This window comes from Octopus sinensis, linkage group LG15, assembly GCF_006345805.1.
Source record: "Octopus sinensis linkage group LG15, ASM634580v1, whole genome shotgun sequence".
Lineage (NCBI taxonomy): Eukaryota > Metazoa > Mollusca > Cephalopoda > Octopoda > Octopodidae > Octopus > Octopus sinensis.
The window spans coordinates 20,853,626-20,880,468 of record NC_043011.1 but is presented as its reverse complement, the minus strand read 5'-3'; the positions used below and the strand labels follow the sequence as shown (position 1 = coordinate 20,880,468).

At 35.7% G+C, this 26,843-nt stretch overlaps 1 protein-coding gene across 1 annotated transcript in view; it reads left to right on the top strand.

Moving 5' to 3' along the window:
• LOC115219864 (CTD small phosphatase-like protein 2-B) overlaps positions 1-21,406 on the top strand; it is a 136,700-nt gene extending 115,294 nt beyond the window's left edge. Inside the window, exons 5-12 of the mRNA XM_036509521.1 lie at positions 5,190-5,264; positions 9,207-9,456; positions 11,279-11,390; positions 13,832-13,918; positions 14,307-14,449; positions 17,472-17,598; positions 19,572-19,667; positions 20,996-21,406. Of these exons, the coding sequence (XP_036365414.1) occupies positions 5,190-5,264; positions 9,207-9,456; positions 11,279-11,390; positions 13,832-13,918; positions 14,307-14,449; positions 17,472-17,598; positions 19,572-19,667; positions 20,996-21,058 (953 nt within the window). The 3' untranslated portion in view covers positions 21,059-21,406. The remainder of the gene's footprint in view (positions 1-5,189; positions 5,265-9,206; positions 9,457-11,278; positions 11,391-13,831; positions 13,919-14,306; positions 14,450-17,471; positions 17,599-19,571; positions 19,668-20,995) is intronic.
• The last annotated feature ends 5,437 nt before the right edge of the window (positions 21,407-26,843 follow it).

The window sequence follows — 26,843 nt, the reverse complement described above, 5'->3', positions numbered from 1 at the left end:
AAGGGGTGAAAGGCACAGTTGCCCTCAGCAACATTTGAACTCAGAACGAAAAGACAGAGGAAATACCACTAAGCATTTTTGCCTGGCATGCTGACAATTCTCTCAGCTCACCGCCTTAAAACCATAATTAATACTTGGGTTCCTAAATTAATTACTGTTGCCAAACATACACTGAATTACACCTGGCAAGATAACCATACATAATACTGCCAGATATAGTTTGGTGTTTGATAATAGTTATTAATTTATGGACACAAGAAATATTGAAACTTATACAGTAAAGAAATTTGAGTAAAAATGGAAAAAAGTTTATGAAATGAACTTTTAAACATTGATACGATAAATATAAAAGTTTAAAAAATTATTTGGTTTGTTCTTCCTGTTTTGTTTCTTTCCCATTTCTTTACTAAATTATGGAACCCTTTCTTTCCAATATGACTAACAAGTAAATTTAACCCTTTAGCATTCAAATTATTCTTACTAATTCACATTATTTTGAATTAAACCTGCATCATCTTGTAGTGAAGGCGCATGGCTCAGTGGTTAGAGCAGTGGTTTTCAACCAGGGTTCCGCCAGTACAGTCCAGAGGTTCCACAAGAAGTTACAAAACTGCTAAAATAGGCAGTAATTTTTAATTCTTCTGTGCAGATATGTGTGCATAAGACTATTAAATTATTGCACAGGGGTTCCTCGAGCCAGTGGAATGTTTCCTTGGGGTTCCGCTCCAGCAAAAAGTTTGAAAAGCACTGGGTTAGAGCATTGAGCTTACGATCTTGAGGTTGTGAGTTCGAATCCCGGACCGGGCTGCATTTTGTGTTCTTGAGCAAGACACTTTATTTCATGTTGCTCCAGTTCAGTCAGCTGTAGAAATGAGTTGCGATGTCACAGGTGCCAGGCCGTCACCTCTCCCTTGGATAACACTGGTGGCGTGGAGAGGGGAGGCCATAAACAGCCTTGCCCGGACTTGCTCTGGGAGGGTAACTTTCTAGGTGCAATCCCACGGTCAGTCATGTCCGAAGGGGGTCTCAGTATCTTGTAGCTTTAAGATTTTGATGTTGTGATTATTTATTTTTAGACTGACATTGTAAGGTAGGTGTAAGAGGCTGGATCTGGCTGATTTTAACATGAAACAAAATAGCATCAGATAAGGTGGTGAGCTGGCAGAAACGTTAGCACACCGGGCGAAACGCGTAGCCGTATATTTCGTCTGCCGTTACGTTCTGAGTTCAAATTCTGCCAAGGTTGACTTTAATTGACTTGGTCCGTTTGTCTCCTCTGTGTTTAGCCCCTTGTGGGTAGTAAAGAAATAGGTATTTCGTCTGCCGCTACGTTCTGAGTTCAAATTCCGCCGAGGTCGACTTTGCCTTTCATCCTTTCAGGGTCGATAAATTAAGTACCAGTTACGCACTGGGGTCGATATAATCGACTTAATCCGTTTGTCTGTCCTTGTTTGTCCTCTCTGTGTTCAGCCCCTTTTGGGTAGTAAAGAAATAGATATGGCTGGTCTAAATGTTAAAGGGTCAACTTCAATCCTTTTGATACCAGAATGCCAGAGACTGCCCCTGGCTCTCTGATACAAACTTCATATATTAAAGTGATCCAAATTAAAATCTTCCATTAAAATTTCATGTTAATTTATGTTTCAAACACAAATTTAAAAATAACAAAGTTATTTTAGTAAATTCTTCATTATTTTCAAAATTAATTAAGACAGAGGCTGTGTATTTCATCAATATGATGACAAAAGGGCTCTTTCCTTCTAATATGATGGATGAAATGAGAAACAAGTGAATTTAAGTTTAATCCTTTAGCATTTAACCCTTTCATTACCAACCCTGCTGAAACCAGCTCTGGCTCTGAGTACAAATGTCTTGTTTTCATAAGTTTTGAATTAAAATCTTCCACTAAACCTTAGTCACAATTAATGTTCCTAACACTAGCTTAATGATAACTAAATTATTTTACTGAATTCTTTGTTATATCTAAAATAATTGAAAGAAACACAGAGCATCTCAAAACAAATACAGTAATGGAAGGGTTAAACTGACCATATCCAGCCCAAAATATTCTACCTGTTTCATGTACAAACTGACTAGATCCAGCCTTTCACACCTACCCTTGAAGCTATGAGACAATGCATGATTAATTCAAAACAATAGGAATGAAAGAACATCACATTTGATAGGATAATCTGAATTTTAAAGGGTTGATCCTTCTGATACCAGCACACCTGAGACTGGCCCTGACTCTTTGATACAAACTTCTTATTTTAAAGTGATCTAAATTTAAATATGACTGACAAAGTTATTTTACTAAATTCTTCAATAATTTTCAAAAGATCCAGTTGGTTGTTTTAGAATTTAAGTTACATATACCGATATGCTTGCATTTGCATTGTTATATATAGAAGATAGATGATATATTTTTCATTGTGTGTGTGTGTGTGTAAGGACACGTGTCTGTATATTTACGTGTATATATGTATGTTGTGTGTATGTATATGTATTTGGGTGATTTGGGTGTAGATTGTGCGGATGATCCGGTTCTTGACTGAGGATAGAAAGCTTTGAATGACCCGTCCTTGTTTTTTTTTTTGTATCGTTTATCTGGATGTTTTGTCGTCCCTTTTTGTATCACCTAGCAGTCCGGATGTTTTGCGTTCTTGTCCCATTTTATATGTGTGTGTGTGTGCGCTTGTATGTATATCTAGCTATCTATACACACATTTTTGTATTATATCTATACACACATTTTTGCATTATATATATATATATGTATGATTATGTGTGTGTGTATATATATATGTATATATGTATATTTATCAATTAAAGGTGGTTCATTTTTGCTTGTTAGAAATGAAATTGATTAGAATGTTTTTCAAATAATACAAAGTTAAAAATGCTACAAAATATTATATGCAGTTATTTCCGAATACTGTTATTTGTCTGTAATGATGCACAAGTGAAGTACCATTATGCTTGTAAGAGAAAGGAGAAAGAAACAAATATAAACATGTGTTTATATTTCTTAAATATTTTCACATATTTCATTTAAAAAAAAATGAAAAAAATCAGCCGTAAAGAAGTAAATGTCTTTGAGTAACACTGGTGAAGTGAGTTATAGTCAGTGGATGTGTTCCAGTTTATTTCATTACTTTTGATTCAGTGAAATTTCTAATTTACTTTGTATCAAAGCAGATATTATTGTTATCTTTCATCATCTTCATCATCATTGTTGTTCTTTTTTATAATTTTTCTGTATTGGCCTAGGTTGGATAGTTCTGCTGCAGAGCATCTCTCCATTTGTATTGAATCTTTAATATTCAATTGTTTGAGGCTTCAATGTTCTCCACTGTAATCACATCACATTCTCTCTTACTTTCCTTGGTCTAGCTTTCATAATAATAATAATAATAGTAATAATAATAATAATAATTATGGAGATGTACTTGCATAGCGAGTGACTTGATCTGAGATCGTGTGCTGGAACGAAAACAATTGCAGCGTGGAAGGTGTTTATAAGCCATTTAAGAAACACACGAAACCGTTAGATTCACTTCAACATTTAAATTTAATTTGTCAAAATATTTTCGTCGCAGAAGTGAATCTAACGGTTTTGTGTGTTTCTTAAATGGCTTATAAACACCTTCCATGCTGCAATAATAATAATAACTCGTGATATATATTTTTTTGCTTGCACTTGCATTATTCTTTCATATTACATTCCAAACTTGTGCAGCACTTGTATCTCCTGCACAAAAATCTGTTTAACAAATTCCACTGTGATTTTTGACTCGTGTATTGTCCGATGACAATATAGAAAGAAACCTACTTAGAGAATTCTGTCTGTCTAGTAGGTAAATAACTTGAAAAATTTGGTTTGGAATTGAGCCAAAATAACAATGACTCAGGAATTTCTCTTTATCTATGAATGATTCATTAGACATGTTAAAAATAAAATTGAACTCGAAAATAATATTAAATTGAAAACTTTTTTTTTTTTTGCTTTGTATATCTTCCTTAGCCATGTCTCATTTTTAAACTTCAGCCTTTTCTGTCAATGAAAAAAATAAGTACTCTGTCCTACTTAACATCCTGATTATATATATATACCAGAGTAAACACATAAATGTGAAACAAGGTGGAAAAAAGAGTACTCAGAGGTAGAGTAATATGCTTTATTTAAAAGCAGCAGAAATTAAAAAAATTTGTTAACAAAACTGCCCGACAAACGGGAATGTGAAACTCTGAGTAACAGCTTTTGTTAAATTTCTGCTGCTTTTAAATAAAGTATATATTTATATATATATATAAAAAGTTCAATTTTGCTTTTAACCTTTCAGAAATAAATAATAAGAGTTAAAAATTAAAACCCCAACTATTTCATGTCCTATATTTTTGGTACATGGTCAGACAATTTTATTTGTTTATATTATAGCCACACTACTTACTTTTTAGAGAAGGCAAAAGAAGAAATAAATTTTTTTTTTAAATGAAAAGAAATGAACGAATATTTTAGTTGACTTTTCCGTCCAAAGAGTTTTTGAACTCTGTATTTACGTGCTATAAGGCAGCAAGATGGCAGAATTGTTAGCATGCTGGGCAGTCCATCTTCACGTTCTTAGTTCAAATTCCTCTGAGGTCGACTTTGCTTTTCTTCCTTTTTAGGATTGATAAAATAAGTAATAAGTGCCATTTGAACACTGGGGTCAATTTAATCAACATAGCCCCTCTCCCCACAAACCTTCTGGCCCTCTGCCACAATTTAAAACTGATATTTTCATGCTATTATTCATAGCTTTATCTATTTGGAAATTCCACCATTAAAAACGATTTTATTTCATGTCCCTCAAAGATTTTAAATTCTTATGGTATAAACAAAATATATTACTATACTACAGTAGACAACACTATTAAAGGCTAATTTCTCTTAAATTCCGTTTTTTGCTAATATATGTTAGCAAAAAATTATTCTTATATATATGCAAAAATAAAATGCTAACAAAACAAACAAAGCAAAATAAAAAGAACCCCAGCAAATTGAGTGCTTAAAATCTCCCTTTCTATGGCATTTGGTCATATTTTTCAATGCCTCTTTGTTTACATGAGGGAAGATGTTTCTTTCTGTATTGCCTCCAACAGGCACTACTCCCATGGCTAATATTGCCACTATTGTACTACAATTGCAGATACACTGTGTAAAAATCTGGACCTTGCAGTTCCAGACACATTGCAGAAAAGTGACCCTGACCGAGCTTCTTCAAGTAAGTAACCAAACATATTCTGTTGTACTCCATCAACTATGCACCTCTGTACCAAAAGAAAATATCTTCAGATAAAGTAACTAGCATAATGGCACCACATCTGTGCATCACAGCATCTTCTTTATAACAGTGTACTCTTATAACTGTATATGATACTTTTTGCACCTCATATATATATATATATGTATGTATATATATATATATATATATATTATATATATATATATTATATATATATATATTTATATTTATAAACACACACATACAAGTGAGCAAACAAAAGCAAGTTAAGGGCACTCAACACACTTAGTAGGAGTTAAATGTATTATTTAAAACAGTTTGATTTGGTCCTGTGCTACTCCAAGTTTCGCAGACCCCCTAACAGGTGCCCGATTCTTTCAGGCTCCCTTTAAGGGCCTGTGAAACTTAAAGTAGCATGGGACCAAATCAAACTGTTTAAAATAATATATATGTGTGTGTGTGTGTGTGTGTGTACTTACATATAAGAGAACAAAGTGTACGTACGCCGATATATATATATATATAAAATACAAAATGGGACAAGAATGCAAAACATCCGGACAAGTAGGTAATACAAAAAGGGGCAACAAAAATCCCAGATAGATGATACCAAAAAACAAGGACGGGTCATTCAAAGCTTTCTTTCTTCAGTCAAGATATCCTCGTCTATCTGGATGTTTTGTTGTCCCTTTTTGTATCACCTAGTTGTCCGGATGTTTTGCGTTCTTGTCCCATTTTGTATTTTATATATATACATATATATAGTACAAAGTAAGATAAGGGTTATGAGGGTAACCCACTATGGGATATCAGATCGAAATGAATTTGTTCCTCCATTTTCTTATTTGTATTATACATATATATATATATATATTATATATATGTATATATATATAAAATTGTAAAACTGAAACCTCACATATGGTTATTCGAATGTCATATTTCTGAACCCCAGACTGGATATGAAGTGTGATATAAGTGATTTTGTTATTCAAAAATAAGGAGAAAAGTTTATAGAGAAAAGTAAATGAAAATAGGTGAGAAAGAAAGAAAATAAAAATCATGCATTTTCATAATGAGTGAAGTATGCATGAAGGGGAAAGAGAAGCTTCTGTATGTTTACGTGCTGGCTGATCTTTGGAAATAAAACTAAAAGTGAGTGAAGGATAAATTCTCTAAGTTGCATGGTTGATCTTCATGTTTGCTCCAGTCACACGTTTCAGTGAAAATTTCAACATGATGTAACCTAACTATTACGGATGACATGCTCTTGTACTCTTGTTTACATGAAACCTGCTGTTTATATATAGATCAAAGTGTCTGTCAGGAATTAATATTCAAAAAATTCTAAATAAGGTAAGAAAATGAAACTAAGATTTGAATGCTATATGTAATGCACTTTATGTTCAACAGTCTCACAACTCTGTCAGTTCATGGAGTAACAATGTCTGATGGGAAGATATTAAAACATTATATTCAATATTGTTGAGGCATTTAATTAAGCATTCCTTTATTTCTGCTATTTCACTATTTTAATTTAAGTAATATCAGCTTAAACTGTTGAAACATTTACTATGCCCATAGTTTAGACATATTTAGCAAAGATCTTGTTATGTTCTTCAAGAATTTAGGCCTAAAAATCTTCTGACAAATATTCTTTAAGATTTTGTCCTTGCAATTAGTAGATCAGAACTGTGAAGGAAATTTGAATAATTATACATAAGATGCCAACTTCTGCAGTCAGTAGCATTCTGCCTTTAGTACAGAGTACTCTTTTACTCCTCTGATCTGTACTAATACACTTAAATATGCATATTATATGAGGATGTACCCAAAAGTAACCAGAATCTGCCACTAGAAGTCTCTTGATGTGACCTTCGGGCATCAGTTTGCTGACCGGCTGTGCCAGTTGAGGTTGTATTGCCATGTGGTGTGTCTTTGTTTTGCAGTATTTCTCCCCAATTCATCGATTTTTGTGATGGTTGACACGAAGGAACAGCATGCTTCCATGAAATTCCATTTTCTGCTGGGGAAAATAGTTGCCATACTTCAAACAACTTACAAAGATGCTACTATGAACAGAACACAAGTTTATGAGTGGTTGTCACTCTTTAGGAATGGTCACTTGTCACTTGAAGATCAATCTCATTCAGGACGAATAAAAACATCACGAAAATTCATGAAATTTGGAAATTCCACCATTAAAAACATTTTTATTTCATGTCCCTCAAAGATTTTAAATTCTTATGGTATAAACAAAATATATTACTATACTACAGTAGACAACACTGTTAAAGGCTAATGTCTCTTAAATTCCTTTTTTGCTAATATATGTTAGCAAAAAATTATTCTTATATATATGCAAAAATAAAATGCTAACAAACAAACAAAGCAAAAGAAAAGGAACCCCAGCAAATTGAGTGCTTAAAATTTCCCTTTCTATGGCATTTGGTCGTATTTTTCAATGCCTCTTTGTTTGGAGGACATTGCTGAACAGTTGACAAACTTGTTGATATGACTGGTGTGTTCTGGAGCTCTTGCTAATGAATTTCGAGTGAGGAATTGCGAATGAAAAGAGTTGCAGCAAAATTTGTACCTCACTTACTCACAGAAGATTAAAAGCAGTCATGACTGAATGCATGTTGTGAACTGAAAGAACAGTTGGAAGTTGATCCAGACCTTTCTCTGAAGGCCATCACTGGTAACGAAAGCTGGTGCTATGGAATTTGCAGATGTGGAAGAGGTGAAGAAAAAACGACAGAGGTGTTAAAAGGCATAAATCCACAAGAGTTCCAGCACTGCTTCCAACAGTGGAAAACATGCCTGGGCTGATCCATTGCTTCAAATGGAGAATACTTTGAAAGCTATTAAAGTGTAAACATGTAAAACTAAGTAAATAAAATAATATTGCAAAATTCTGGTTTCTTTTGGATGCACCCTCATATAATATGCACATACATACATGTATGTGTATGCATATATATGTGAAGACGTGTGGCCTAGTGGTTAGGTTGTTGCGTTCACAATCACTAGATCATGGTCTTGATTCCCAGACCAGGCAGTGTGTTGTGTTTTTGAGCAAAACGCATCATTTCACGTTGCTCCAGTCACCCTTCCAATCAGTGGGGAATGTTGGCCTGCTCACCTAGCCTTTGGGATTGCGTCATTCAAAGGCTAAAATGATGCCAAGTGCATTGTGACCAGCAATGTGTAACAACATCAGATAGTCTGGTCATTTCACATGATATATTTCTATATATATAAACGGCAATGTCTGTGTGTGTGTCCTTTATACAAATCCATAATTTTTCAGTTAGAGGGCTCGCACTTTCTATGGTCATTCAAAACCGTCCAAGGGTGGTCGTGCACATCTTTACATTTCCCCAGTCACCCTGCAAAGCCATTAAAAAATCAATAGAAGTGACTTTTTTGTGAATTTTCTATCCAAAACCCACTCAAAATTCCCGAAACTTGATTCACCAATTGAATGCCAGCTAGCTGTATGTGATTGGTCGGAAATTTGGACAGTACTCGCGTGTATGTGCGCACGCACACAGCTGTATATGCATGCACTAGCACTATAGCCTGGCATTGCCGGGTCATAGTGCTAGTGTATATACACAATAATAGTTGTTTCATTAGGGGTATTTAACCCTGTGATTAACTGTGTGATTTGGAAACCAGCTTCTTACCAATTAGCCATGCTTGTAGTTAATTTTTTTCCTGAAAGCCAAAAAAAATATGTTACTAGATTTATAGTTTATTGCTAGCATTATTTTTTTTTGTACTCCATTCTTTTTTAAGATTTTTTTTTACCACATTTGTATTGTGAGGACAGTTGTACAATGAAAAAAAGTCTGGCAGCTGAGTTTTTAATTTTCTATTATTCTTTCAATTTTGTTTTTAAACTTTTTTCTACAGGTAAAGAAAATGAAGAGCCTCCTGAGAGTCTGATCTCGTCCGTGTCGGAATCAGCGCTGGTAGATCCTGAGACAGGCAGCACTGAAGAAGACAACCTTTCCCTCCTTCCAACTACGGTGTCACAATCCAGTACAAGTGCATCTGAAGGGCACAGTGATGCAGACACTAGTGACATGGTTGCACCATTTCCCATTCCAGGTGAAGATGAAGTGTTTGAGGAATGGGAACCAGAACCAGAGCCATTTGATCCGTAAGTATTCTTATTTTATTTAACCTCTTCTATTACCAGAAGGATGGGACAAACAGGTAAATCACAATTTTGCCCCCATCTCTCTATATATAAACGGCAAAATGTCTGTGTGTGTGTGTGTGTGTGTGTGTCCTTTATACAAATCCACAATTTTTCAGTTAGAGGGCTCGCACTTTCTATGGTCATTCAAAACCGTCCAAGGGTGGTCATGCACATCTTTACATTTCCCCAGTCACCCCGCAAAGCCATTAAAAAATCAATAGAATTGACTTTTTTGTGAATTTTCTATCAAAATGCCCGAAACTTGATACGCCAATTGAATGCCAGCTTGCTGTATGTGATTGGTCAGAGATTTGGATAGTACTCGTGTGTATGTGCGCATGCACACAGCTGTATATGCATGCACTAGCAGTATGACCCAGCGTTGCCAGGTCATAGTGCTTGTCACACAATAAAACTCACACATTAAATGCACCAGTTCTCATCTGATCACCAAAGTTAAGCAACGTCAAGTCCAGTGAGGTGGGTGACCGCTTGGGAATCCTCGGTGCTGTAAGCATCTCACACTTTCAATGGTGGTAGCCCAGCATGACCACAGCTTTGTAGCTGAAACAGTTTAAAGGGTTAACCCTTTTGATATCAACCTGCCTGAAATTGCTCTTGATTGTATGGTATCATTACGGTGCTGAGTTGTCAAACATTTAAACCAAATTTTCTCAAAGCAACTTGTCCGACCATCCCATTTTGTGACATTATTTCAAGCCAGCCAGCTTCTTTTGCGCAAACTGCACATGCATTTTTCTCATGTACGCGTAGTATCGATCACAGCAGCTGATGTACTTGCACATATAATTGCATGTTTCCACAGCTTTATTGATTGCATTCTCACCTGGAATCAATTTTTGTAATTTTTTCAAGACTTATACTTATACACGCCGTGATACCGTCGGTATCTACATATCAAATTTGAGCACAATCGGATGGAGGATGCCCGAGATCCTAGAAGACACACACACAGACAGAACGGATTTTATGTAATAGATATATATATATATATATATATATATATATATAAATGAACACTATCAACCTCATATACTGAATGTGTTTGCTGGTAGGCTCTGATTTGACATGAAGGTCATTACTCTCTCAAAGCACCAGGTGTTAGAACACCTAGAGAATATATGTTAAGTATATGTGGTCGATGATGTTTATTACACTAGTGCTGTTTGTATTTCAAACTTGAATATATGTATATATAAATTTAAAATGAAGGTGAGAAATTAGATATTAATTTAATTAACATCGATTTCACACCAGTGGTCTAGCATAAAAAAAACTGAAGGTTCAGTAAAATTGTATTATATATATATACATATTAGAGGGAAACCACTATGTGGACACCCATATGCTAGAAATAGATCCGCTACGGTCTCACCACTAAGAAATGTTCTCAGGAAAAATTTAGCAAAACAACCAAGACGTAATCGAGCAAGACAAAAGAAAAAGTAATATGAATAATCCATATTTTATTACTTTTTCTTTTGTCTTGCTCGATTACATTTTGGTTGTTTTGCTAAATTTTTCTTGAGAACATTTCTTAGTGGTGAGACCGTAGTGGATCTATTTCTAGCATATGGGTGTCCACGTAGTGATTTCCCTCAAATATATATATATATATATATATATATATATGTAGATGTGTGTGTGTGTGTGTGGAGATTTGTGCACAGATGCTTACAAATAAGTGTGTATAAAAGCTACTATATTTTCAATCGCTGTCATCAGTGGTCACGTGTATAATTAATATCGTTATTTTCAGATATCATTTCATCCGTTCACTTCCGCCTCTCACAGATGAACTGCGAGCACGTGCACCAGCACTGCCACTCAAGACACGCAGTTCGCCAGAGTTCTCCCTTGTTCTCGACTTGGTAAGTGTATCTTTCTTATTCTTTCTCTCATTCACTTCCTCCGTTTCTTTCATGCTCTCATTCACTTTCTTTTTTTTTTTTTCTATTCTAATTATATTTTTTTTAAATATACACGGGAAACTACCACCTGTATCATCTCTTGTGAAAGGTAGAAGAGTCCAGTTTGCTGGACATTGTTGTAGAGCTGAAAACGAGATAATTTCTACTCTTCTCCTCTGGAAGCCATCTGCTCGCGATGCCAGAGGGCGCATACTCTCCTACCCTTATGTAATCTCCAGGGATACAGGCATCCAGCAACAGGACCTCTGTAATGCTATGATGGACCGTGAGGTCTGGTGTAACATAGTAAATTCTATTGTCTCGACCACGGCCGAACAATGATGATGATCTTCTTCCCCTCCCTCTCTTCATGTTTCTCTATCTCTTTTATCCATATTTTTTCCTAATGTATATGATTTTTTCTAATAGAATATAGGTTGGATAAATCTAAATGTTATAGTTTTCAAGAATTTTTTTATTTTTAATTTATGAAAGAATTCTTAATTTTTCTGTTCAAATGATTTGTATTATTTAAATTTTATATAAAGTTTTTTTATTTTTATTCTGTTATAATTTTGTTTTCATATTTTAACATTGTCTTGTTCAGAATATCTCCTTTAATAAATGTATTGTTTTACATATTCTGGAGGCACATGGCTTAGTGGTTAGGGTGTTAGCACCATGATCGTAAGATTGTGGTTTTGATTCCAGGACCGGGCGACGCATTGTGTTCTTGAGCAAAGCACTTCATTTCACATTACTCCAGTCCACTCAGCTGGCAAAAATGAGTAAAGCCGTGATGGACTGGTGTCCCATCCAGCTGGGGAACACATATGCCATAGAAACCAGGAAACCAGGCCCATGAGCCTGGCTAAGCTTTAAAAGGGTGCATTATTTATTTCTTTTTTACATATTTTAAGAAAAATGAAATTACTAAAAGATGGAGAAGATTCATCATCCTAAAATGGTACTGTTTAATGTTTAGTGGCCTCAGAATACCTAGTTCAGTTAGAATGGCATGGTTGGGTGCTACCATTTGGATGCTTGTGATTTGGCACAGCTGACAGGACATTGAACCTGTATTTGGTATTGGGTTTTTTTTTTTTTTTTTTTTTGTTACATGAATATTTCTTGACACTAGAGGCAAACATGCACATACATGCAGAAATTTATATATACAGATAGACAATGAGAGAGAGAGAGAGAAAGAAAGAGATGTCCGTAGCAATCAGAGTCATTTAATATATCTTAGTGTTTCTCCCATGAAGGCACATGGCCCAGTGGTTTGAGCATTGGGCTCAGTCATAAGGTAGTGAGTTTGGTTCCCAGACCAGGCTATGTGTTGTGTTCTTGAGCCAGACACTTTATTTCATGTTGCTCCAGTTCACTCAGTTGTAGAAATGAGTTGCAACGTCACTGGTGCCAAGCTGTATCGGCCTTTGCCTTTCCCTCAGATAACATTACTGGTATGTATGGGCAACTGCTGGTCTTCCATAAACAACCTTCCCTGGACTTGTACCCTGGAGGGTAACTTTCTAGGTACAATCCTATGGTCAGTCATGACTGAAGGTGGTCTTTTAATGTTTCTCCCTTTCTCTCTCTCTGTCTGATTTTTCTGCTCATAGCACCAAAATTCACAGTCATTTCTGCTTTGTCAAAGATAAGCAGGAATCAGTTGTGAGAAGAAATTTTTTTTCTCATGTTTCGTCACTATCTCACCAGCCATTTTATATAGAAAGCGAAGCAAAAATCTAAAAGAAGTGTTGTTTAGTAGCTGTGCTAACAAGTCCAGAGTTGTCTCATATAGCTAAAATGATTAACCCTTTAGCATTCAGATTACTATGTCAAATGTAATACTTATTTATTTACATAAATAAAGATGCCAACGACCGCTTGGTTCAAAGTCTCTCTTGACCAGAAATGGCCTGAACTCTTTGTATGACCACTCTCCCTTTACATAACTCCCTGTCCCCCTACATGGCCTTGCTTTTGCTTTTTGAGCTAATAAAAATTGAATTGAATTGAATTGACATCATTTTGAATTAATCATGCATTATCTTGTAGCTTCAAGATTTTCATGATGTAATTGTTATTTCTTTTGAATGACATTGTAGAGTAGGTGTGAGAGGCTTGATCTGGCTGGTTTAAATATAAAACAGATAGAATATTTTGGCTGAATATGGCCAGATTAAATGCTAAAGGATTAAAATATCAGTCATTGAACTAATGTATTTTCCTCACATAATTATCTTTAATTATATTCTTTCTTTTTGTTTTTGCATTAAATATGTTAACACTACTTTACTAATTGTCATAACACTTCTTAGAAGACCATTCATAGCAAGCTGTATTTTTGTTCAATTTTGATTCCTTTATTCTGTATTTGTTTTATTCTGTTGCAGGATGAAACTCTGGTTCACTGCAGCCTAACTGAGTTGGATGATGCCGCATTCACTTTTCCTGTTTTATTTCAAGACATCACCTACCAGGTATATTTGGGCCGTTATTGTTTTTTTTAGCCCCAATCCTCCTCATAATCATAATTATTTTCTAAATTGATTTTTTAAAAATATATAAAAAAAAAAGCAAAAAAAAGAAAACCATTTTTTGTGACCGTTGCCAATACCACCTGACTGGCCCTCGTGCTGGTGGCACGTAAAAGCACCCACTACACTCTCAGAGTGGTTGGCATTAGGAAGGGCATCCAGCTGTAGAAACTCTGCCAGATCAAGATTGGAGCCGCCTGGTGCAGCCATTTGGTTCGCCAGTCCTCAGTCAAATCGTCCAACCCATGCTAGCATGGAAAGCGGACCTTAAACGACGACGACAACGACGATTTTGTATTTATTTAACCTTTTATTTCTATGGTTATTTCAGGTTTTTGTTCGTACAAGACCATTCTTTCGGGAGTTTTTAGAAAGAGTATCACAAGTGTTTGAAGTAATACTGTTTACTGCTTCAAAGAAGGTGTATGCTGATAAACTGATGAATCTATTGGACCCTCATAAAAAGTTAATCAAGTAAGTTCATGTTCAGTGGAGACTGTAGTTCTGTTAGTGTGTGTTTATGTGGCCCCCACCGATAGAGCACTATATACCAAACCAAGAGAATATTATCATGTTTGTCATCATTGTTCTTAACTCACAACATAAGCATTTCATCTAGTTCTGAATAAGTACATTTGATAATCCCTCGTGTAAGATGCTTCGGATGGAAAGTGTTTTTTAGGTTTCAAATTTTGGAATAATTGTAAATTTATATCTATAAAATGTGACAGCTTTGGGTATGAAACCAACTCAACTCTAACCCTTTAATCATTCAGATTACTAAATCAAATGTAATACTTATATACTCTTTTTACTCTTTTACTGGTTTCAGTCATTTGACTGCGGCCATGCTGGAGCACCGTCTTTAGTCGAGGGAATTGACCCCCAGGACTTATTCTTTGTAAGCCTAGTACTTATTCTATCGGTCTCTTTTGCTGAACTGCTAAGTTACGGGGACGTAAACACACAAGCATCGGTTGTCAAGCGATGTTGGTGGGGACAGACAGACACACAAACACTCACACATATATATACATATATACGACAGGCTTCTTTCAGTTACCGTCTACCAAATCCACTCACAAGGCTTTGGTCGGCCCGAGGCTATAGTAGAAGACACTTGCCCAAGGTGCCACATTCACATTATTTTGAATTAATCATGCATTATTTCATAGTGTCGAGATTTTGATGATGTAATTGTTTATTTTTAAGAATAACATTGTAGGGTAGGTATGAGAGGTTGGATCTGGCCAATTTGAACATAAAACAAGTAAAATATTTTGGCTGGATATGGCTGCTTTAAATGCTAACGAGTTAAACATATCTATTTACATTTTGTGATTTGCAGGGTTTATATGATGCTACTTCACTTGGGATTTAATTGGGTTTTGAACTGTTACAATTTTTTCCCCCCAAGTTCTTGTTGGTTATGTGTATTTGGTAGTGTTGGTGCAGTCTTGTAGTATGTCAGCTGAGCCATCTGGACTCATTCACTGTCCTCACCACTGAGAGTTCTTGGGTTGCATGTTATTTGGCGACCGCACCAGTGCTGGTGCTATGTAAAGAGCACCTAATATCTTGAAGAATTTGCCAATTTTTGTGTTTAACCTTTTATAGCATTCAAGAGTGAAGGGCAGATTGCATGATGCCTGTTTATGTACAGCTGTGTTACATGGCAGTGAAACATGGGCTTTGACTACAGAGGACTTGTAAAGGCTTGAAAGAAATGGAGCCAGCGTGCTCCACTGGATGGGTAATGTCAGTGTGCATGCACAATACAGTATAAATGATTTAAGAGGAAAACCGAGTATAAGAGGCATCAGATGGTGTGTCCAAGAGAGAAAACTGCACTAGTTTGGTCATGTGATGCATACGGACGAGGATGGTTGTGTAAAGAAAGTTTTATTTTATTTATGCGCCCTTTTCAAGCCTAGCCAGGCTCATGGGCTCGGTTTTCTGGTTTCTGTGGCGTATGTGTTCCCCCCAGCTGGATGGGATGCCAGTCCATCACAGCGTTACTCAAGAAACAGGAAGAGAGAGTGTGAGAAAGTTGGGGCAAAGAGTACAACAGGGGTTGCCACCACCCCCCTGCTGGAGCCTCATGGATCTTTAGGTGTTTTGGCTCAATAAACACACACAACGCCCGGTCTGGGAATCGAAACCGCGATCCTCTGACTGTGAGTCTGCTGCCCTAACCACTGGGCCATTGTGCTTCCACATGTAAAGAAAGTACCGAATTTTAATTGTGAAGGGTACCTGTGGAAGGGGTAGACCCAGGAAAACATGGGAAGAAGTGGTGAGAAAGGATCTTCAGATGCTGGGTCTCACTGAGGACATGATAAGGGACTGAGAGATGTAGCAACTTGCTGTACTTGATAAGACGCGTCAATCTAAGTAAAATCGCTGTCTTCAGCACATACAGGCTTGTCCTTTTAGGTATCAGTGCTACTTAAAAAGTATCCATGCCAGTGCTGCATTAATGCACCCATACCAGTGGCATATGAGAAGCACCCAGTACACTCTTTTAAGTGGTTGATATTAGGAAGGGCATCCAGTTGTAGAAACCATGCCACAACAGACGATTGCAGTCTGGACAGCTTTGCTATCCAGCTCCATGTCAAACTGATCAACCCATGCCAGCATGGAAAGTAGATGTTAAATGATGATGATGATGATTATTCCATCAAATGTACCGTAAATCCTCGAGTATAATCAGCATTTTTTCCCCAAAATTTAAAGGTCAAAATCCCTAGTGCGTACTATATACGAGGTTAAAAATGAAAATTATTTTCTAAGCAATGTCCGAGTCTCTATTTGCCTGTCCGGCAATGTTTATTCAGACGCATTTTGTGATGTCGGGCGCGAAAATACCTTAAGCTAAGCCTGAAAGCAATGAAGTCATAAAAGAATCATCCATAACTTGCAGTAAGCAACATTTATTAAACATTATTACTGTTATTTCTTTATTTTCTGCAAACAAAATGCACAAAAAAGCTTCACATTTGCATTATGTGATATATGCAATAATAATAAAGGACATTACCATATACATTTTTACAAACCAAGGACGTTATATAGACCTCCTTGAATCAAGTTAGAGAAGGGGTGTGTATTATACACAAGGTTTAAGTTTTTCAGAGGTACAGCCCCCTAAAAATCCCCTGCATATTATACTCTAGGGCAGACTATACTCGAGGATTTACTGTAATGCTTATTTATTCACATTGTTTTTAATTAACCATGCATTATCTTGTAGCTTCAAGATTTCAATGATGTAATTGTACATTTTTTTAGAATGACATTGTAGGATAGGTGTGAAAGGCCATATCTGGTTGGTTTGAACATAAAACATGTAGAATACTTTGGCTGGATATAGCCAGGGTAACCAATAACATCATATATTCTTGGGTTAGAAAAGAAAGAAATTGCTTTCATGCAACCTGTAACCAGATTTATATCTATTCATTTCTGTTTTTTCTTTTCTTCTCACTACAAGGCATAGATTGTTCCGAGAACACTGCGTGTGCGTTAATGGCAACTATATTAAAGACCTTACTATACTTGGCCGTGATTTGTCAAAAACCATCATTGTGGATAATTCACCGCAGGCGTTTGGCTATCAGGTAAGCTATAAAACATGTTATTTTGTTTGTGTTGCACCTGTGCTTACTTTCCGGTATTTTCTCTCTCTCCTATGAACTAAATGTTTCAAATGATTACTCTCACACATAGGCTTTTATGTAGTTTCCATCTACCAAATTCACTCACAAAGCATTGGTCAGTCTGGGACTCTAGTAGAGGACCATGCCCAAAGGGCTACCATGGAATTGAACCCAGAACCACATTGTTGCAAAGCAGGCTTCTTAACCACTCAGCCATATTATATATGTGTGTGTGTGTTGGCCAAATGGTTCTTAAGTTTGGTTTGAAATCATGAGGTTACAGATTCATTCTTGAATTTCTTTTTCACTGGCAATTCCAAGTATTTCCACTCCATTCTCTGCATTTCAAATTCTTGCTCAATTCACTCATACACACTATTATGCTGCAGAGTGCTGTTCCTGTATCATATTGAAAACGTGTGATAAATTTCAGCCCCTGACACACCCCCAGACCAGATAAATTGGACCACTGATCGGTGTTCTTCCTTGATGCACACTGCCAACAGGTCTGGAACAGGGCAGTTGTCTTCTACCATAGCCTTAATCCTTTTGTTACTGTATTTGTTTTGAGATGCTCTGTATTTCTTTCAGTTATGTTAAATATGACAAAGAATTTAGTAAAATAACTTAGCTATCATTCAGCTAGTGTTAGGAACATAAATTATGACTAAGGTTTGGTGGAAGATTTTAATTCAAAACTTATGAAAACAAGACATTTGTACTCAGAGCCAGAACCAGTTTCAGTTGGGTTGGTAACGAAAGGGTTAAAAAAATGAAACAAGCTTTGTCAGTAGAATTGGATAGATGGAAACTGTGGAAGCCTGTTAAGTGAACTGTGTTTGTAATTCAAAAGACCAGCTTTGTTACGTATATCATACAGGTTATGTTAAGGGTATAAGTGTATGTGACCACTACAAGGTCTAGTTCTTGTTATGCTTCAGTGACCCTGAGAAGTTTACCAGTGGAGCACAAGTACCTGGTAGGGTCTCTCATGCTGGACTGGTCAAAGACCAGACTAAAATGGACTACTTCTTCCCAGAGATAAAAGTGGGTTTGCATAGGGCCAACACCCCCTACATAGAAAAATGCAAAGTTACAGAATCACTAATGACAATTTAGAAACAACAAGACCTGAGAGAGAAAGACATTCTGCCTGGAAGAGACAGCCCAGAGTCAAGAAATATGGGAAAAGGTCATTGATGATCTATGCACCATTGAGAGCAAAGAACTTAATTAAGTAATGTCTTTGGAATACTCAGCCACTTAAACTAATTCATTGAGTAGTAATTCCATTCAATGAACAATTGAAATATTTATCTTTGATACCAGTAGTGGATATATGTAAGATATGTAGATATGTTTGTGTGCATGCATATGTAATATCAGAGCAATAACACCAGCAAAGCCATAGCTCAAAGATTGAAAACCAGTAAAAAAAAATATAAATGTACTAGCACTATGACCTGGCAACGCCGGGTTATAGCGCTAGTGCATGCATATACAGCTGCGTGCGTGCATGCGCACATACACACGAGTACTGTCCAAATCTCTGACCAATCACATACAGCTAGCTGGCATTCAATTGGCGTATCAAGTTTCGGGCATTTTGATTGGGTTTGAGATAGAAAATTCACAAAAAAGTCACTTCTATTGATTATTTTAATGGCTTTGCAGGGTGACTGGGGAAATGTAAAGATGTGCACGACCTGCCTTGGACGGTTTTGGATGACCATAGAAAGTGCGGGCCCTCTAATTGAAAAATTGTGGATTTGCATAAAGAACACGCACACACACACACACAGACATTTTGCTGTTTACATATATATATGTATATAGAGAAAGATATGTGTGTGTGTGTGAATAACCATGTGTGTGAGTGTATGGTAAAAGAGAAATTGCTAATAAGTTTCCTATTCTCTTTCCATTGTTTTCAGCTTGATAATGGCATCCCAATTGAAAGTTGGTTTATGGAGCGTACTGACCAGGAACTATTGAAACTGCTGCCGTTTCTGGAGAGTCTTGTTGCCATGGTAAGTAGTAATCACTATTATGCTATTACGCATTTATTATACAAGTTGAGTTAAGTCACTTGCTCAAGGGAAAAATGACCGACAGCCTAGAAACAGATTACATAGCTTGGCTTTCTTGATGTAGTTTCTTATTTCTTTACTGCCCACAAGGGGCTACACACAGAGTGGACAAACAAGCACAGACAAGCGGATTGTTAACTTTTAGTATGATATTGTAGGGTTGGTGTGACAAGGCAGATTTGGCCGGTTTGAAGCAGAAACAAATAGAATATTCATTTCTTTACTACCCACAAGGGGCTAAACACAGAGGGGACTAACAAGGACAGACAAACGGATTAAGTCGATTATATCGACCCCAGTGTGTAACTGGTACTTATTTAATCGACCTCGAAAGGATGAAAGGCAAAAGTCGACCTCGGCGGAATTTGAACTCAGAACGTAGCGGCAGACGAAATACTGCTAAGCATTTCGCCCGGCGTGCTAATGTTTCTGCCAGCTCGCCTTCTTGATGTAGTTTCTCTTTGTGATATAGTCTATGAGTGTATAGGTGGTTGGTGTTAGGAAGGGCATTCAGTTGTAAAAAACATGCCATAACAGACACAGAAATCTGGAGCAGTCTTCTGCTTGGCTAGCTCCTGTCAAACCATCCAACCCATGCCAGCATGGAAAGAGGGCGTTAAATGATGATGATGATGATGTCATCATCATCATCGTTTAACGTCCGTTTTCTATGCTAGCATGGCTTGGACGGTTCGACCGGGGTCTGGGAAGCCAGGAGGTTGCACCAGGCACCAGTCTGATCTGTCAGTGTTTCTACAGCTAGATGCCCTTCCTAACGCCAACCACTCCGTGAGTGTAGTGGGTGGTTTTTACGTGCCACCAGCACAGGTGCCAGACGAGACTGGCAAAAGGCCACGATTGGTTGGTGCTTTTTACGTGCCATACACCAGTGTTTATTAGTACCTATGCACCTATGCCAGTGCTTTTCAACCTTTTTGCTGGAGCGGAACCCCAAGAAAATATTTCACAGGTTCGAGGAACCCCTGTGCAATAATTTAATTGTCTTATGCACACATATCTGCACAGGAGAATTAAAAATTACTGTCGATTTTAGCATTTTTGTAACTTCTTGCGGAACCCTGGTTGTATGCATTCATACTTACTGAACTTTAATTTACACAAATATTAATCACTTAAATTTGCTTTGTGAACACAGATGTATACACAAACTTATTTATATGTGTAATAATGCTTTTTTTTTTTCCTTCTCATGCTTAAAATTTTTTATATATTTCATTCTTTCTTTTGTTTTTTTTCATTCATTTCAGAATGAAGACGTACGACCTCATATCCGACAGCGCTACCGGCTCTTTCAGATGTTACCACCATAATCGACGTTACCATCGTTTTTATTTTTATTATAATTTTTTTTTTAATCCGGGGGAACTAACTCCTCTTGTGTCCTGAGCTGAGCAGACTATTGTATAAACAAACTCACACCTCCTCCAACACATCTATTACTTCTATAATACTACTGTTACTACTACCACCACCACCACCACCACCTCCACAACTACCACCACTACCACCACCACCCACCACCACATTACCATCATAGCTGAGAGGACACAAAAGGAGAACTAAAAGTCCACTGGAACTTTGTTTTTTTTTAAATTTTTTGTTTTGTTTTGTTATTATCCATAGGATCCCTCCCCATCACTCTAAATTTAAAAAAAAAACAACAAAAACAAAAAAATAATAATGGATAAAAGAAAATTAATTTTAACATCAGAAAACCCTTTAATTACATTTTAGCAATGTTTTATATATATATATATATATGTGTGTGTGTGTGTATATATATATATATATATATATATATACATATATATATGTATAAAGATATATATCTAATTATATATATATATATATATATATATATATATATATATATATATGTATATATATGTATAAAGATATATATCTAATATATATTTATGAAGATATATATATATTTGTCTATATTTATATATGTTTATGTGTGTGTGTGTATATATATATACATATATGTATATATATATATATATGTATATATATATATATGTATATATATACATACACACACTTGTATGTGTATGTATACACATGCACACACACACTCTCACACACACACATATATATACATATATATAAAACATCATGGGAAATTGGGTAGGGGTGAGGGTTGATTTGATGAAAGAAGAAGAAAGAAAAGTAAAAGAAATTTTCACTTCACAATATGTCCTCTGAATAGGGCCAAAGTAATTAAGTTTTAAAAAAAATAATAATTAGAAAACCTCAAGACTTTACAAGATAACAATCATCGTATAATTAATTTAAAAGATTTCAGATCTTACAATTGCTGATGAGAAGGATTATTATTATTATATATTTTTATTTCTTGTCCCTGATTCTCCGGCTGAATCCTGAGAATTAGCAGCAGGAAGGAGATAGCAGTTTGTGTAAATTCACAATTTCCTTGCCAAAATCATCGATGTTATTAATTTCTTTTAATTTTACTCAAGACAACTTATCCCTCTTCTTTTTTTTTTTTTCTTGTAATGCCAGTATCTTTATTATCATTATTATTATTATTAAAATGGTAAGTTGACTCTGATGGGATTTGAAAACACCAACAAGACGAGACATAAAACAACACCCTGTTCAACACACTCACACAATCTATTGCTTTTATGATGTTCTCTACCTTACACACAACTCTTTCGATACTGTTAATATCTTCAAGGTTTTTTTCCTTTAAACATATATTTGACTTTGTTAAAAGCTATCTTTTCCATTATAAAATAAGGAAATTATAATTTTCTTAGTTTTAGTCTTTTAGTCTTTATCTTTAAAGACTTCCCATTTTTACCATGTTTATTATTAACATCATTCTTAAGGAGGCAAGCTGGCAGAATTGTTAGCATACCAGGCAAAAATGCTTAACAGTATTTCATCCATCTTCACGTTCTGAGTTCAAATTCCACTGAGGTTGACTTTATCTTTCATCCTTTCAAGATCGATAAATCAAGTACCAGTGAAATCCTGGGATCGATGTAATCGACTAGTCCCCTTCCCCTTTCCCCAAATTTCAGGCCTTGTGCCTTTAGTAGACAGGGTTATTATTATTATTCTTATTATATATTTTTCCCCTTTCATCTATGCTACTTGCATCAATACCTGTTTATTAGTATTATTGTTCTTGTTGGTATCATGTTATCACCATTGTTGTGGTGGTTGTTGCTATTAATATCACTACTAATTTTATTCCGCCTGTCTGTGGTTTAAAATAGTATTAATTTCAACTATATACTTCCTGCCCACTTCATTGCATAAGTTATCCTTATACTTAGTTAAAACATACTACTACTGACTAGAATAGTTACAGCATTTAGCAAAATGCTTTCCTAAAAAATATATATTAGTGACAGGCAAAATTAATACTGAGAGGTAATATATAACCTCACTTAAACATGGGTGCTTTATTAGAGCAAACTATACTGTGATTGATACAGTGAAAGACACTCTCATATTTGCTTTTGGTGCAAAATGCAGTCTTGTTTATATTGCTAGCATTATAAATATGTGCATTTTACCATTATTAATTATAGTACTTGTGTTCTGAGCTCATATCGTGCCATTAGTCAGCTTTGCCGTTTTATCCTTTCAGGGTTGATAAAATAAAGTACTGGATTTGATTTAATTAACTTACAACCAAGATAAGGACACTAGTCCAAATATAACTAACTAACTAACTATAACAGTGTATAATAATAATAATTCCTCAACATAGGTACAAGACTAGAAATTGTGGCTGACCACGGAAGGACAAAAGGAGAAGTTCAACTCGGGCAGAATTTGAACTCAGAATGTGAAGAGCAAGAGCAAAAACTGCAAAGCATTTTGACCCTTTTGATACCAATCCACCTGAGGTTGCCCTGATTCTTTGATATAAAGTTCCACTATTAAAAAGTGGTATAAAATAAAACCTTCCTTCAAAATTTCAAATTCATTTATGTCCCAAGCAACAGCTTAAGAATGACAAAATTATTTTACTAAACTTTTCATATCTTCATTTCAATGGAAATATGGCAACAGAAGGGTTAATAATTCTGCTTATCCACCTCTCTTTATTAGTGTAGATTAATGATAACTTAATCTCAGAAATTCAGATTTAAAAAAAAAACCTTGTTTTATTTGGTTTCTTGCTATTTCATTCAGATTGATTTTTTTCTCTCATCCATCTGAGGTTGATAGTCTGTTGTCCAGCATAATGCCACCACTTCGTCCCTGAGTACCTTTATTAGCAATCACTCTGTTGCATTCAGACCAGGTCTTTGAGCTTAGGATATCTTCCTCCCAACAACAATGAAATCCCTGAAAAAGGGTTATAAGCACTATATTTCTTCTGACTAAATCGTTACAAAAAAATAAATAAATAAATAACAGCAGTTTTCAAGAACTGGGGTCGATACAATTGTTTATATACTTGGAGTTGATGCAGTGCCCTAGTATGGCCACACTGGAAAAATTCTCTGGTTATCTGTTGCCTCTTGTTTCATTCATTGGACTGAATGCTCCATACTGGGGCATCATTGCTTTGAATGGTTTAGTTGAACAAATCCACCCTGGTACTTTCTTTAAGTCTAGTACTTATTTTATCATCAGTCTCTTTTGCTGAATTGCTAAGTTATAAAGGACGTAAACAAACCAGCACTGATTGTCAAGCAGTGGTGGGAACAAATGCAAAGATACACACATACACATGTGTACATATGTATGTGTGATGAGCTTTCACACAGTTTTTGTCTGCCAAATTTACTGACAAGGCATTGATTAACCTAATACTATAGTAGAAGACCTTTGCCCAAGGTGCCATGCAGTGAGGATTTAACCCAAAACCACATGGTCGCAAAATGAGTTTCTTAGAAAAATAAAAGCATATTTTCACAGCAAAATAAAAAAGAAAAGAAAAAATTAAGAGTAAAATTCTTTATTAGGTTTTATGAATTTCAAATTCAGTAATCTTCTGAATTACTCAAACGCATCATTGTACTGTAATGTATAAACAAACATATTGCATGAGTACCAGGGTACCAAGAGTATGAGTGCCTGTCATCAAGTTGTGCAAACTTTAGCATTGTAAGATCTTATTTCAGATTTATGTTCTCAAGCCAGATCTTGCTGAAGCATCATATATCCTTTCTTTTCTTTCAATATAGTCATCATCATCATCATTGTTTGACTGTGGTTGAAACAATGGAATTTACTATGCTACGCCAGACTTCACGGTCCATCATAGCATTACGGAGGTCTTGTTGCTGGATGCCTGTATCCCTGGAGATTACATCAGGGTAGGAGAGTGTGCGCCCTCTGGTATTGCGAGTAGATGGCTTCCAGAGAAGAAGAGCAGAAATTACCTCGTTTTCAGCTCTACAACAATGTCCAGCAAACTGGACTCTTCTACCTTTCACAAGAGATGGTACAGGTGGTAGTTTCCCATATATTTGTACTTTGGCTGGATGACGCTTCCACGAGAGATTTTGAGCTCTCATAAGGAGGTGAGTGTAAGTTCCATCCAACCGCCTCTCAAGCTTCTTTGATAACGTCCAGGTTTCTGAGCCATATAGTAGAATTGGTTCGACTGTGGCTTTGAAGATTTTAAGTTTGAAATCTGTACTTAGATTTGATAGTAAAACATTGATCAAGTACTGATATCACTTCTGTTGACTACATTCCCACTTCAGAATCTGTGAATTTCTGCCAATATTTGAAGTCATAAGGTGGCCAGCCGTCAGAATCATCAGCATGCCTGGCCAAACAGCACTAAGCATTTTGCATGTTTAAATTCTAACGAGGTCAACTTTGCCTTTCAGCCTTTCGAGGTCAATAAAATAAGTACCAGTTGAATACTGGGGTTGAACTAATTGACTTACCTCCTTCCCCAAAATTGCTGGTCTTATACCACAGTTTGAACCCATTATTATTATTATTATTACAATGGAAAGTAGCAAATTGGTTCTCATTAGCACATAAGACAAAATGCCTTGTTATATTTATTTTACTTCATTAATGTTCAAAGTCAAAATCCCACCACAGTCAACTTTACCTTTCATCATTCCTAGGATTGATAATTTCTGGCCTTGTGCCTATGTAAGTAAAGAGGGTGACAGATCGGCAAAGTTTTTAACGCATCAAACAAATATACCTTGTGGTATTTTAGTTATGGTTGTTTATGTTCTGAGTTTAAATCCTAGCAAGGTCAACTTTGCTTTTCATCTTTACGGGATTAATAAAACAAATTACCAGCCCAATACTAGTGTCAACACTGTGACATGATCTTTGTCCTTGGGTAGCAGCTGTTGTTTCTTATTTGCTTACCCCTACAAAGTATGAAGAATGGTTAATATTTCCTTCAAACTTGACTTTTGCCCACTTGTCACCATTTGGACAGCTAGAAATAAACTGGACTGTTCAGCTTACGATCCTTGTATTTATGCTGCCATCTGTGTTGCCAGAATGTTCTAGAAATCCTAAAACTTTTAGAAATTTCTAGAAAATTCTGCTTCAGCAACTCTGCACAGAGTTTGCTTGAAATGTAATGGAAAATAGGTCAGTTTCAAAACATTGATGTCCAGGTCAGTCACAAAAGCAAAGTGTGAAGGGAATAGTAGTCATTTGCTTCGATTTCTAAATACAACCAAATAGGAAATAACACTTACTGACCAAAGACAAAAAGATAAAATAAAAATTTTGTTACACAGTGTGCTCTCTTCTCCCAAAAATTTGTGGCCTTGTGCCCTATATTAAAAGATTATTAAGGTTGTGGATTGGCCAGATTATTAGAGCATTAGATAAAATACCAGTTGTTTATATTCTGAGTACACAACCTCATCAGGTCAACTTTGCCTTTCTGCCTTTCAAGATTGTTAAAGTAATCATGTTTATGTAAAAAAAAAAAAAGAAAAGAAAAGAAAAACAACAAAAAAAAATTTTGTATATCTCAATTCATTTAAATATCATCTTCACTTCATTAATAAAGTACTCAAGTAAATATACTAATAGAGTAACACAATATTTTTGTAGTAAAGGTGTTTTTATTTTGGGTTTGCTACTTTGTGTTTTGTTTTTTTGTGA